The following is a 15,305-nucleotide window of genomic DNA, read 5'->3' on the forward strand; positions in this document are numbered from 1 at the left end:
TTAGTCAAATACACAATTATTTGGATTTGGATTTGGTACGTTGGTGAGAAGGAGCAGCAGAAAAGAGTGAATAGTTGTGAATGTGGCTTGTGAGAGCAAGTTAATGCATTTGGAGCGGGGTGTTGTCGGGTTGGCCGTTATTTTGGTGTTGCTACCGTATGTGATTCTAACCGCTCATAGCAATCGATGGTTTTTATTCAATTGCATCAAGCGGAGAACGAACATTCAACTAGTTGTGGCGATTCGTGTGTATATGATTTTGATTTACCTGTGCTTTCGCTGTATGCAATTTCGCATACACACCGTTCGTTCGTTCGTTCGCTCGCTTGTTCGCGCGCTGCCTCATTTGTGACTGTGTATACATTTTAATTTAATTCTTTTTTCTTCTCCATTAATTTTTTTTCCTCTCCATTACACCGTCACTGTGATTCTTGTTAGTTCGTTTTATCGCATTTTCAATGAAATAATTTGTCGCTCGCTTGGTCGGGCGCGTGCACACACACAAACACATTGTCAACAATTGCAGGCAGGCACCCAATCTAAATCCAAAAAAAAGTGTGTTCATGTGACTAAAACAAATCAAGTATACGTTGTGCTTAGCGCGCTTACGATCGCAAAAATATTCATTTTTAGTTTTGATTAGTTCGCGTGTTGAATCAATCGGATGCGGTCGGACATTTTTTCATTGTTGTTGCTCTCACTCTAGGTGCATCGTGAAATATTGCAAAACGACCGCATAAAATAGGAAAATTGTTTAGGCGAACGTCAAATTTAGACGGAACGTACTTTTTTTTTCTCTTCGTTTGTTTGTTATTTTATTACTCGAGTATAAATGAGGTAATCGAAGTAAAAGACCCGTCGATGATTTGAATGTGAATACAGTTTTTTTTTTGTTTCAAGTGATTTATTACTGTTTAAGCCATCACAAAAAAGGCAAACAGAAATTAAAAAAAAAAGAACAAAATTCAGAAAAGAAAAAGATTGAAAGAAATAGTTGTGGTGAATTTGCATTTTCGAATTTGGTTTGTTAATTAACGAATGAGAAATGTATGCGGTTGCCAAAATGGATGCACAATCTCAACGGTTGCATTTTAACCTCGATCGAAAATTTGCATCCAAAACATGTGGATTTATCACGTTGAAATGATCGTAAGTAGGAAAAAAAAAATGAAACCGTCCACACCTTACACCAGCAGTACGAAACAAAAATGTACCTCGTCATTTGTTGTGTGTTCTTTTATTACATTGTATTTACGTGGCTTGTGACTAAATCTCTATGGGCAAATTAGCTAAATTCCTCTTTAACCCCGCTGTATTTTCATTTAATTTTTTCTTTCATTCAATCTCTCAGTGCTTTTTTCTCTCTCTTCAAATAACTCCAAAATACAAAACATACTTTTGTGGATGTGCGCGACGGTGCACACAAACGTTTCACTTGAATCTTGAATCGAAATCAAATGAACGAATCATGTTCACATACAGACCTAATGCCACCTTTTTTCTCTCTCTCTCCCTCTCCGACTCTGTCTGGCGGCCAGATCATTTCACTTACATGCATCGTTTGCTAAAAATCGAAATTCCATCAAAACATACACACGATCATAGCCAAACGGATGGAGATAAAAGAAACAACAACGAAAAACAGCAACGAAAAACACACATTGCGCACAAAACGCGTAAAAAAGTAACGAGAAATAGTAAAATAAATATGCACAATCACATACTGGTGCATACGGTTCGTCGCAGGTTGAATATTCAAAGAGATAGACAACATGAACCATGCACATTCTTGTTTCGGTTTTCTCTCTTTTTACCGATAAAATGTGAAAAAAAAATTAAACAGCAACAAGTGACACACTTTACCATACCTCATTCAATCGGTCACATGTACTCGTGAGCGTACTCGCGCGCGCACACCGTGCTCAGCAACAGCAGCAGCAGCAGCAGTAGCAGCCGCAACATCAGCAATAAGCGTACAGCGAATGGTGAATTACGAGTATTAGGCATGCTCATTGAGAGCAGAGACATTAGAAACGATTACTCGTAATTATTTACAGATCGCACACACAAAATCCGAATACAAGCCGCTTTTTTACGTAGTTCTTTTTTCCTCCTTGTGTGTGCGTGTGCATTTTTATTTCAAATAATAAACAAATACGATAAACGATTTGCTGGATGCAGCAATTTTTATAATCTCTTTACGAGGATAAACAAGAACTGCAAAAAAAACTGCAACAAAAAAAAAAACTGCAAGCCAATGAAACCATCAGCGATAAAACATTTGAATGTGGACTGAATGAAACCAAAATGACATTTTAAATAAAATGGAATCAGTCGCAGTGCAATTCTCTAGACTAAACAATAAAATTTCAAACTGTTCAACCAAGTTTATTGATTCATTGATTGAGATTATTTCTTCATACTTCCGACTTGGCACTTAGAGTTACGCTATTATGTAATTGATTGTTAAGTTGATGACTGAAGGCTTCCTACTATCGATAGAATTGTTACAATCAGTTGAATTGAATTGATTTTATTGGAGATTTGCGCGTTTTTGTTTTCTATCATTGAAACATGTGTTTCAAGTTTGCTGAGCATCTCAGCATTTCGTAAGGCACGGATATATCCGAGCATATCGACGACGCATACAGTGACGTGCGTTGCTACGCGCAGCCGCAACGACTCGACCGGAATGTGTATGTTGTTGCTGCGTGCAGCCATATCAACTGAACACACTTCGGTCGAGTCGTTGCGGCTGCACGTAGCAACACACGCCACTGTATTATACAGTATGCGTCGTCGATATGCTCGGATATATCCTGCCTTACGAAATGCTGAGATGCTCAGCAATCTTAAAACACATGTTTGCTATCATTCTCCTTTCATTGTTGGCGATAACAAAATTGCATCAATTCACAGCAAATATGAAAATATGGTCACCCATGGAACAAGTCTAGTGTTTGGAGAAATTCTTCACTCCATACAAAGTACGCGGAGGTCAATATTTGCGATATAGAAAAAGTAGCGGATTTTTTTTCAGTGCACTGGCCACTTCAATCGTATCTATTTAACGATGGCAATAAAATTGCGATTGCAAGTCCTAAATAAAATGGCGTTTGACCAAGCGGCTCTCATTATAAAGTAGTTGTAAACGTTTAATAGCTTCGTCCATTGCAATCCGTTACGTTAGCGTAAAGAAGATGCACTTTGATTGTGAACATATCCATCAGTGATGGATTTATGAAAGGGAAATAAAAATAGCAAATCACAATGTAAGTAACGTACACCATCCACGCCGTGCACATTGTGCATCGAATGTGAAGAAGAGGCAAGCGTTTGATGTTATTTGCGCATACATCGTTCGTTTCCTTCAATTTCCCTCATTGCATTCGCCGCTTATGTATACACCAGACCATTTTATCTTTCTCTCTCTCTCTCTCTCTCTCTCTCTTTTATTATCATTTGTTCCGATTGCGAATCGTGATTGTTTGTTTTTTTTCATCGCGCTCATCACTCATTGGTATTGCTCAACAGCAGCATCGGCTCAATTCGAATGGAGAAAATTGAAGATGCCGCTAGAAAATAGAACAATTCAATTTCTCTTTCCAGTTTCTTTTAATGGTTGTGCGAAAAAGAAGGCGAAGAGAAGAAAAAAAGAAGCACATACCGAGTGTTGAATTGGGTATTGTCTCCAATTCAAGATGCAGCTCGTAAAAGTGATTTACCGTGCATGTTGCACTGCACATCGATTTCACGGTGTACTTTCGCGTGTTGCACACTTTTGCAAAAACAAAATTCTATAAATAAAAGCAACCGTCGCACAGACACACACAAAATAATCAATCACATACAATTCAATTGAATGATTCGATTCGAGATTAATTCGGTGAGCGTAGTTTCGAAGAAAAATGAATGATTCAAATGCTTCAACTTAACCAACGTTCTTTTGTTTTTCCGTTCGACAAACGCATGCAAAGCAAAACACATCACAATTTGTCGGTTTGTCTCTTCATTCTGCTTCGTCAACTCCGTTTCGATATGTCTCCAATTTTGTGACTATCCAAATAAGATACAAAACCATTGCAATGTGTAAGACAAAGAAAAAAAAAGACGACGAAATAAACCTGTGCATTCATTCCATCATTTCGTCCGTTGATTGTGTGGCAGTTTTACAGAACAAAATCATAAATAAATAAATATAAAACAAACAAATTGTTACAGCACAGTACAATACACGACAATTTCGGGCTTTATAGAATCACAAGAGAGAATATATATGCTCAAGTGTATCGAAAGATGGAGTGAAGTGAAAGACAGATAAGCAAATACCGAACAAATAAACCATTTTTATATCTGAAATGTATTTAGTGTCTGCGTTCTGTGCCACGATTGTTGTGAAATGTACATGAGCAAAGAGACGTAAATGAGCCCAAATTCGATTGTTTCGTTGGTTAATGCAAATGAAAGACAATAAATTGCGTACATTTTTGTCGCTCTTCGCGTCTTATCTTCATGTCGTCTGCTGTGCCATCCGTCCCTTTCCTCTTGAGTCTCTCTCTCCCTCTGGCTCACACACACACGGACGCACTCAGACACCTCACTCGCTCGTTCGTTCGTTCGCGCACAACGGTGGACAAACAAAAGCAGCACGCCACGAACAATACATTTACTTGTATCGAAGACAACGGAACAAAAGCAACAACAATTGGAATTTTGTATGCACGAATTTATATCGTAATGAAATAGAGACAGTACAAACAAGCGAGTGCGAGAGAAAATAATTAAAAGTGAAATAAACGTAAGTTAAAATTGTAACAGAACAAATCGTTATCGAGCTGTATTTGTCTGTGGTCTTGCTGTAACCGTCCCAAGTGTTGTTGCTCGAATCGGTCGGTGTCGTTGTAAACTTAGAATCGATCACACATATCATCCAACTCTCTTGTGCAGTGTATGTACGGCGTGTGCATGCCTGCGCTGTGTTCTAGTTTTTATCATTTGAAACTGAGATAACCATCTAGCTACCGGTAATTAGAATTTTCACTTCTCTCGTTCGAACGGTCGCGCAACAAAACGATTTGCCACCGCTAATTGTGACATAATTGAAAAAGTTTTTTTTTTTGTTCGGTTTTTGTGCAACGGCATATTTCGATTCGACTTCGTTTTTCTTTTAATTGAAAATTGCATAAGTGATGTGGTGGATTTTAGCGAAAAGCCGAGGATCACGGATCTGATAACACTCAACTAATTGTGATGGTGTGTATTTTTCGTTATTTTCAATTGAAACTGTTTGGTTTGTGGAATTCTATTATTGCCATTGGCTTTCTTCATCGTCGCATAAGCTTTTGAAGAAAAAAACAAATTCGATCATATTTTTGCGCACGTATCAGAAATTGTCGCATATTTCCTCTATTGGAAATGGAATTCTTATGCAATTAAGCTTCATTCTGTCACCACCTCAGTAACGTCTGACCATCCGTGTTGTGTAAAAGCAACTCGCTTACGAAAGGCATAGAATAAACAAATGCAATCCAGCAAAAGAAAAATAGATCGTTACATTTAAAGAAAACGAAACAGGGCGACACGTCGAAATACAAACTGCTGGATTCATAATTCGTTAATAAGCGCGTTATCGAAGCGCTAAATGAAAACCAAAATAAGCACACGAAACAATAAACGTCCGAACAAACAGAAGAGAGAAAGAAAAAATCGTCCAAACCAACAACAACAGCAATAACAACAGCGACATGTTTCTATGTGTTATTCCATGTGTCTATGTAGTTTTGCTTCTGAAACGCTCTCACTCTCTGTCTCTCATTACAACAGCAAAACATTTTTGTTCTTTTTGAGAATAAATTTACAGTACACAACAAAAGGTATTTCCATTTTCTATTATCGGCCGTACCGAATATGTATTTCATTGTTACACTGTTTGATTGTGCTTATTGTTGTACGGTGTGTTTGATTTTGTTGTTGTTTCTTCTTCAATGTTCGATGTATGTAGATTGTTCGTTTTTTTCTTCTTCAATTTCTGTACACGAAGTTCTGAATGTTTTTGAAACAGTTTCTACTGTCTCTCTCTCTCTCTCTCTCTCTCTCTCTTTTTCACTTCTTCCAATGTTAGTATATGGTCTTCGGTTTATATATCTCCTTTTTTGCGCTGTACAATGTGATAATTATCGCTTCAAAAAAAATATTGAATATTTGTGTCGGTGTTGCCGTCACTGTTTTGTCGTCGATACCGCCGTCGTCGTTGTCGCCGTATCCAGTCGCTCGCCATGGCCATCATTATGCGTACGACCAATAATTTAAATTTCAAATTGATGAGTGAACTTACGATTTCAACATTACAAACGATCATTTTACGTTGCTTCGTTTACGCCATTCAGAAAGCGATGTATTGATATTGATTGAACTGCGATTGCACTTTTAATTACAATCACTTCATTCGAAACCATAATATCCACATAAAAAACATGGAAAAAAAGCAAACACACACACACACAAATGAATTGTCATTTGACACTACAATCTGAGCAGAAAAATAAAATGCGCAGCGTTCAAAAGGCGACGGGAATTAATGTTCATCGCTTTTTTCGCATACATTTTTATTCAATTGTATTTGAATCAGGTAAAGTGTGAATTGAAATGTGCGCTTTGAATTCACCGTAGTTATCACCTTTGCGAATATTGTTCGAAATGAAAAAAAAAAAAATAGTGTTGCGCTTCTGCCAACAACTGCAAAGCCGATCAAAGTGCACACACAAAAGCTTCATCGCCTTTTTTCATTCTCTGTTATCTTGAAGTTGATCAAATCACAAAAGCAAGTAAATGCATGTGGCAGCAATACTTGAAACGAAAGAAGTAGAAAAAAAAAGAAGATCGAAACGAAGTTTGCCATGAATTATGCATATTTTGAAATAAATTTTCAAACAAAATTACCGTGCGCCGTGCCGTTTGTGTTATCGACACATTTGCAACTTCAAATAGCAAATATCATGCGAAGAATCGGCAGAAGACGAAAAAAAGTACACACGAAATATCATTAGCACAGCTGCTATTATGTATCAATGTACATCATTATTTAAAAAAAAAAATTCGTTTTTGTTCATATTCGCCTTCGTTCACATTTCATTTTGGCTGAGAGCTGAAGCGCAAAACCATTATGATTGGCCCATTTTTCATCCGGCGATGACATTCGCGCCGAACGCGTATACTGCCTGAATTTTAATCGAGATGGAGAGAGAGAGAGAGAAACTGAGACGTATCAAATGAAAACATGACAAATAGCACATTTTGTGCCATATTTTATTCAGTCACTCGATTTCCAATTCCAATTTCGAATTTTGGCCCCATCTCATCCGAATTGGGAATAGTGTCATCTATGTAAACTATTCAAGAAATTTCCAAGCAATACGTGTACACTGTACACGTACACCGTATTTTTCAGATGTTTTTTTTTTTCTTCGCCTTCTTTCTGTCTTGGTAATTCCCTTCAAATTTTGCCAACAAAAACACAGTTACTGCTATTTCATCGATGATTCAAAGCGCAAAATTCCGTCAATTCCAAGTAAATTTCGTTTTTGAACATTTCTTTTTGTATCTTAGTAAGCTTAGATATTTTTTTTTCTGTTATTTCATTTCAATTAATTGTTGTTACGTGTTTTTCGTTCTATTCATTATTGTTCTTCGTGAGTTTGAAGTTTTTCGCTGTATAAAATGAAAAATAAATTTTGAAAAACAAAAATTTTGAACCATTTTTCCGGTGTACGTGTCCCTTTCAATAAGGTCAGCATCTTTGAAAGATAAAATCGCGCTCAAAATTGTCTATGACGTGCAAATAAATGCACACATAGAAAAGAAATTGAAAACTTTAGCGATAATAATACATGGTCGCAAGGCAAAAGACAAGGAGCGCGCACGCGACAGAGAGAGAAAAAAATCAGGCAGAATCATAAATCATCAATCTCATTTACATAAAATTCATTAAACTGTATAAACAAAACAACCAATTTTTACGTTTACTTTTGTTTTAGCGCACCAACAAAATATAGTTATTTTTTTTTTCTTCTTTATTTTGTTCTTTTTTTGTATGTGTCGTAGTGCTTTCTCTGTGAACTCTGTACGTGTCTATCATATTAAAACCATAAAAAAAAGACAATCAACTGTGCAGTTCAGAACGACTGCACGAACAGAAAGCAAAAAAAAAAACAAAACAAATACAAAGACAATTCGTGTTTTCATTTGTGGACGAGCAAACTGTAATTTTGTAGTAAAGGACATACAAAATCATTTAATATAACTAAAAAAAAGCGTCGTCGACAGACAAAAAAAAGATCTACTTTCGAAATTTTAAAAACAAAACGAATTTAAGACAAAGCCAAAAAAAATTATATATAATGAAAAGTCGCACGAAGCAAGTAACATCAGCGTTGCCACCGGCATCAGCGGGCTCAACGTCTTATCCATCAATTAACTCCACATATTGGTTGCCCACATCTAATCCAACGCCATACGTTCTACCAGGTTTGTGTTGTTCTCTTGTACAAAAACTGAAAAAAAAAAATTAAAAAAAAAACTACTAAATTTGCCATTCTTTCTGTTTGTTGCGTTTTTTTTTAACCATCACATTGATTTTTTTTTTTGACAATTTGATTAATGGCATGACAATTAATTTATAAGTTTTTAATCAAAGCAAATTGTGTTTATCTATTTCACATCCACCAAAACATTGTCTGTTTGTTTTGGTCTATTTCTTCCATTGTTCTTTCTCGTTTTTATTAAGTTCTTATCGCACTAAAATTCGTAAAGTGTTTATCGTTTGTGTACAAAATAAAGCAAAATGTGTCTTCATTTTCGACATAATGTGAATCGGGTGATAATAATTTGTAAAGGGGATTTCTCGTGATAACCACACATACATAAACACATTGTCGATTGTGTAATTTGTACAATACCATGAATCATGTGTATAATTACTATATATATATAGAATATTTTTCGAATGGCTTGCATTTTTCTGTATTGATCTTGTGAATTATTGCACCGCATGCAATTTCCCGATAATAATACTGCACACCGAATACCGTGTGCCCATGTGAGTATGATGAGTAAGCGCATTTCGATCGCGAATTTTTCGCATATCAATCATAAATGATCATGCACGGTTCATCATCAAGTAATTTTACATGAACATCTCAAGGGACTCTGCGTTCAGCATTGTGAATTTGTAAAACCCACATTTTTTTCTTTCACGTTAACTGTTCGGTGTTATACATCTGTGTCGTTGTTCAAGTGAATCGGTACCGAAATATCTTACACGTATGATAATTTTGTTGAAAATTCGTTGTTGTTGTGAAATTGCTCTTCGTGTCAACGAGAGAAAGAGAGCCAGAATGGGCGCGTCAAATGTATCGTGGCTGTGTAATTCGTGAGCGATAAATAAGTGAAAAATATTTAGCGCTAAAGGTTCAAACAATACATGTATAATCGACTTCCCTTGGTAGTGTAGCTCTCTTTTGCAATGTGTTCTGTTTTATTTCTCTCTGTTCGTGGCATTTTGGTTTGTTATTGTTGTTGCTGCTGCTGCTGCTGCTGCTGTTGTGGTTGTTGCTTCCAACAAGTGTTTGAACAGAAGAAAAAATGAAATGAAACGAAATGAAATTCACTTGCATAGACGAGCGAAGAATAAAGATTTAGAAACGTGTAACATGTTTCGAATACGTCGTGCTGACGCAGCACTATATGGAATATGTGCGGTTTGCGAAGGCACGGCGATAATAATAATTCACATCGTTTTGAGCATTACCTAAATGGTGTGTGTGTGTGTGTGTGTGTGTCCGTGTGAGTGTTTGTATGTGTGTTTTCTGTATTGTTGTTGCGATGACTTATGCGGCATGCTAATCGGCTGAACAAACATTGGCCACAACGAATTGGCTGACGAAAACTGAAACTTTTATTTTTTTCGTCAAATTAAAATGCAAAGCGCGTGCGTGTTTGGTTACTCTCTTCGACTTACCTGTTTATGCATTTCGAAAACAAACCTCAATCTCTAGCGATTTCGACGACCGTTTTCACTGTGTGTGCGTGCGCGCGCACTTCATTCGTGAGTTCCGTTTTGATTAAGACCTTTGCGTTGTAATTAGACAATCGAGGCCTTAAAATTTGTTACAAAGAAAACGAAGAAAAAAAAAATTCCGCCAGTAATTTCGATAGTAACTTAATGACTTGTTATCGTGATGCAACTTAATCACAACTTAACCTCTGAATTGCTGATAAACATTTTCGATGCGATGCAATGCAACTTAATTAACTAGCGGCTGCATTGTTTCTATGAGAATCAATGTATGAGCTTTTATGGTTGGGCGCATAAAACAAATTGCAACCTTTTCTTCGAAGCTAAAATTTTAACTTTACTCCAACCGTATCTCTGTTCCAATCAATTTCTTTGATTTGGAACAGCAAATTGACGAATTTTCTAACAATTCGAAGCTTAATTTCTCGCCGTTTCCCTCTTTGTTTTGGTTACTTTGTTCCCAGTTTCAGACATTTTTCTAGGTTCAAGCAATGAGCTCACTCTAACTCGAACGTTTCAAGTGTTAATTATTGCTTCAGCATGAAAACGAAGGTTATTTTGCCGCTTTCAGTGCCCGGTTTATTTGCGAATTTGCGTATTTGGTTTCGTTTTCTAGCAAACACATTGCACTGCACATTGAGGGGTGTTTTTATTTAACGACTGCCAGACCAAACAATCAAACGGCCAAATAAACACTGAATTGCATAATAACGTGCACAGCACAACCGAGTCTCATTATCATATTTGTATTTATTGCCAGTGGTAATGTTCATTGTTCAACGGGAAAACAACCATGTGAAAAATGGCAAAACAATGACTCCTCTCTGAATGCTGCAGGTGCGGGCTAAGTGCAAAAAATACGTTTGACATCATATATTCGCATATATTTCATCAAAATATGAGCCGTCACCATTTCAGCGCATGGTGTTTGTGTCTTTGAGAATCTTTTTAATTAATGCCGCTTTTGATTTGGGCAGTTTTATTTTCCTTTGAAAATAAATACTGCAGCATACATAGTAGGCTTGGAAATTCGAGTCAAACACCATGATTCATTTTTCGAATTCAGCATTCTCATCAGTTTGCGACGAGTTAGTGCAGAGCAGTTTGAAAATCATGAGAAAGGATCGTGAATTTGGTGCAAACGATCGATGTCATTATTCATGTGAGCATGGAAACGATACGTATATCGAAGTCATTTTTCAACGAGTTCAGCAGAAGTCGTCGAGTTGTTTGAGTAAACAGAAAATGGCCAATCAAAATATTATGATTTATCTGACTGCAATGTTTATGTCAACGTTCGCGTCGTGCAATGAACGGCGATGTCGATATTTGTTGATGCAATTATTATGTTATTCGAGCTAGCCGTGGCACTGTACTTTCTGAAATCATAACAATCATAAAAAAATCGTATAAAATCGGCTGTTACCCATTGAGTCATTTTCAGATTCGTTCTGACTTTGCGTTGAAACACAACGATTATTAATCGACGATCAGAAATCAATTTCAATTGAACTCAAGTTGAAATAAAACAGTTAGATAAATTCAACCGGGAAAGAACGCCAAACGATTTTCAACGAACAACGCCGGAACACGATGGACCGGAACAAAAATTCGCCCAGAGATTGTGTTTATTCGCGTCGCACCAGCTATTCAAACTACGCGAAAAAGAATCCCGACTTCTTCTCGTCCAAACGAATGATTTGCGATTGCAAGATGGAGTTTCTGGATGCCGGAGCCTTCGAAAAGCACATGAAAAGCAAGCATCCTGATAAGAGCTCAGCCTAACAAATTCAATTTCAATTTCGATTCAAATGATGTTGATAAGAAAAACATTCAATAAAATTGTGTGATTCAATTTTGTTCCGCTGAAACGAAAGAAAAAATTGTGCATTTTGTTTTTATTGTTTTTATTCTGGTCCAAAGACTCTGAAACGCAAATAGCGCATTTTCCACTCTATTTCAGTCGCGATTTGCCGTTCATGCTCGACGTGCAGAACAAATTTATTCGAGATAGGAAAAGAAAAAGGTCGTAAATTTCGCTGAAAATGGTACCAATCAAATTGTGATAAGTAGTTTGTTTGGTATTTGCGCGAGCAGATTTTTTACATTTGCGCATTTTTTCGAACGAAATTGCAATCGGTTTTTGTGGCAATTGGAAATTTGGATGCATGCGATCAGCAGTTTGTTTGTCACAAAGATGCAGCCGTTAGGTTTGATTTGCAAAAAAAGAAAAAAAAAAACATATACAAAGTAACTCGATGAGGAATTTCATTTGAATGCAATTGCCGTTATTTTTAGCCATTTTAATTCGGATGACACAAAAAGAATGTTTGATTCTCTTCACTAAATTTGAGTTCGATACTTTGTTTTTGGTTTCTTGCCTTCGATCAAATCTCAAAATAGAACGTAACGACAGTGACTTTTCACACTAGGCTCGTTTAATTTGAATCGTCTTAATCGATGTGATTTATGTTTGTTTGCTTTCTTTTTCTCTCCCTCTTTTATTTTTCCCGCAGAGCGAAAACTGTTCGTTGGTATGCTCAGCAAGAAATACAATGAACAGGAGGTGCGACAACTTTTTGCTGGCTATGGGTCTATCGAAGAATGTACGGTGCTACGTGATCAGAATGGTCAAAGCAAAGGCTGTGCTTTTGTTACATTTTCGACAAAACAAAGCGCGCTGGCCGCCATAAAAGTACGTCTCGTCATTTTCGCAAATATTTATTTTGCTTCTTTTTTCTTCGTTGTTAGTTAATCCAAAATTTATTCTTTTGTTGTTTTGCTAACCAGGGATTAAACCAAAATCAAACGATGGAAGGGTGCTCAGCTCCTCTGGTTGTGAAATTTGCCGATACGCAAAAAGAAAAGGAACAGAAAAAAGTGCAACAGATGCAAGCGGCAATATTGTCAACAATTAAAAGTACGGGCACACCATCAACGGGATCGAGTGATTCAATCACTACATTGACTGGTGCCAACGGAAGTGTAGCCACCGCAGCTAGTCTTCCCCTTAATTTTGGTTTAAGCAGTTCAGGTAAATCACGAGAAAATCTAACGGAGCAGAAAAAGAACAATGAAAAAAGAAAAAAGAAAATAAAAAGAGCTTAGAATGAAACTCGAGTCTAGAGCGTAAGCGAACCGTCGTAAAATTGCTGCTTATACAAATTATCGCAAAATTCCACTTTTTCTCTTTAGTACAAGCAAATGGTTTAGTCACAGTGCCAAATGCAACCGCATTAACATCGAATTCATCGCTTATAACGAACCCACCTCAATCGTGTAATCCCTTCATCGGTGCTGATGCCTTGTCTACATCATCGTTACAATTTTTGCAGCAGATGCAAGCGGTCGGACTGCAACAGCAGCTTCTTCAAGGTATTTTATAGAAATAAATATAACATGTAAATGACTGCCTCTACTAATCCGAAACTATTTGCCATCGTTCTAGGAATTAATAGTGCTCAGTTGGATGCGTCGAACAACAGTGCAATGTCAACAGGTTCAACGGCAACACATGCCAGTTTGTTGCAACCATTTTCGATGCAAAATCTCCTCGCAATGGCATGCATGGGCCAATCACCGCTAAGCCCAAATGCGTCCAGTCAATCACTTTCTAGCGCTCAACTTGGCCCAACCACAACACCTCTATGTACGTTCAATACATTTTTATGTTGTGCATAACAATTCTTTCTCCTGTCGCAAGCCAATTCAAGAACTTTTTTTCTTCATATAAGAATCAATAACAATGCATTTGATAATATTTCTAGGGTCAGTACAAGATTATACTACTACTGCATTGCCTCAATACACCAGTGGATTGTACGCTCCATCGCTAACCACGGCGAATGCTCTGAATACGACTGCATCACTTGTTGCCGGAAAGCAAATTGAAGGTAAACTAAAACCACTATTTATGAATGCAACTAGAACCTGCCTTTAAATGAGTCGTTGAATTTTTTTTTTGCCACAGGTCCCGATGGTGGAAATCTCTTCATTTACCATTTGCCACAAGAGTTCACCGATCGAGATTTGGCCATCACATTCTTACCGTTCGGCAATGTCATATCGGCCAAAGTGTTCATCGATAAGCAAACCAACCTGTCGAAATGTTTTGGTTTTGTGTCATTCGACAATGCGACCTCAGCTCAATCGGCCATTCAAGCGATGCATGGATTTCAAATCGGATCAAAAAGACTAAAAGTACAACTGAAGCGTTCGAAAGATGCAGCCAAGCCATACTAATACCATCAATTGATCGATAAGTTATTTTTTGAAGGGAAGAAAAAATTCAAACAAAAAAACAACCGAATCTCACGAATCTTGTAACGCAGTGCTTAAAAATAGGTGTGTGTATGTGTGTTGTTGCATTAGAAATGTAAGTTTTTGAATTCATAAAGTGAATCATATGAAGACGAATCGATGAATGTTATTTGTTTTAAACTACTGGCCACTAACTTGATTGAAACAAGTCTTAAACAGCAAACCCGATAAAGTAAATCATAGCTAAAATTAAGTCAAAACCATGATCTTTTTGTAGACTTTAATGACACATTTAGACAGTTTTCATCGCTTTGACGAAATGAAATGGATTTTTAGAAGAGAAAAGTAGAGAAAAAGAGACACAATTCAATTGTGTGAAATTCGTACCTAAAATCATACCAAATAGACGTATTAGTTTAATGTATCACACTGTTGTAATATCGCAGTCACACTTGATAGACAGAAAAAAAAACACGATAAGAAATCAATTAAATTTTGAAATTACCCATGTGTAGTCATTAAACTGTTGTTGAAAATGACGCTAATAAATGTCTTAGTAATGAAGCAATTGGTTTTTTTGTCCTCCGCTGGAAATGGACGTGAATTGATTTGCCGTACTTGAGAAAGTTGCAGAACAATAGCTGTTTTTGACATCAACAAGGTAATAATCTACATGGGATAAGAGAAAGTATCGAACAACACGGCGACAAAACGGCAACGGACACAATCAGCGAATATTGCACGTGTGTGCGCTATCAATCAGCACCAGGAAGTTTGCACAACGAATGTTGAATGCATGGGCATGCAAAAAAAAATTCACACTTCCAACAAATTACTTACCTTCTTCTAATCGATATATACTTGTGAAATGCGGGGCGTCGTTATCAAAGAGACAATGTCTTTTTTGGGTTTTTATTTGTATTGATATTTATGTTGTCGCTTTCGGATAATTTTTAATTAAGATTAAATTTTA

The 15,305-nt window shown here is 36.8% G+C and overlaps 1 protein-coding gene across 7 annotated transcripts; it reads left to right on the forward strand.

Moving 5' to 3' along the window:
• The first annotated feature begins 1,008 nt into the window (after positions 1 to 1,008).
• LOC129569080 (CUGBP Elav-like family member 2) lies at positions 1,009 to 14,896 on the forward strand. 7 transcript variants are annotated; one of them, XM_055447488.1, is made up of 8 exons: positions 1,009 to 1,149; positions 8,101 to 8,523; positions 12,589 to 12,767; positions 12,863 to 13,106; positions 13,268 to 13,447; positions 13,521 to 13,721; positions 13,840 to 13,965; positions 14,043 to 14,896. In XM_055447488.1, exons 2-8 carry the CDS (start codon positions 8,397 to 8,399, stop codon positions 14,312 to 14,314), a joined length of 1,329 nt encoding a protein of 442 aa, XP_055303463.1. In that variant the 5' UTR covers positions 1,009 to 1,149; positions 8,101 to 8,396; the 3' UTR covers positions 14,315 to 14,896. The 7 variants fall into 7 exon arrangements, with proteins under 7 accessions (XP_055303463.1, XP_055303467.1, XP_055303462.1 ...); XM_055447487.1 differs by lacking the exon at positions 1,009 to 1,149 and adding an exon at positions 4,271 to 5,253; XM_055447489.1 differs by lacking the exon at positions 1,009 to 1,149 and adding an exon at positions 4,271 to 4,798.
• Positions 14,897 to 15,305: the final 409 nt, after the last annotated feature.

This window comes from Sitodiplosis mosellana, unplaced genomic scaffold (assembly GCF_009176505.1).
Source record: "Sitodiplosis mosellana isolate CC-2019 unplaced genomic scaffold, AAFC_SMos_1.0 Smas_scaffold_30, whole genome shotgun sequence".
In the NCBI taxonomy this organism is placed as follows: Eukaryota; Metazoa; Arthropoda; class Insecta; order Diptera; family Cecidomyiidae; genus Sitodiplosis; species Sitodiplosis mosellana.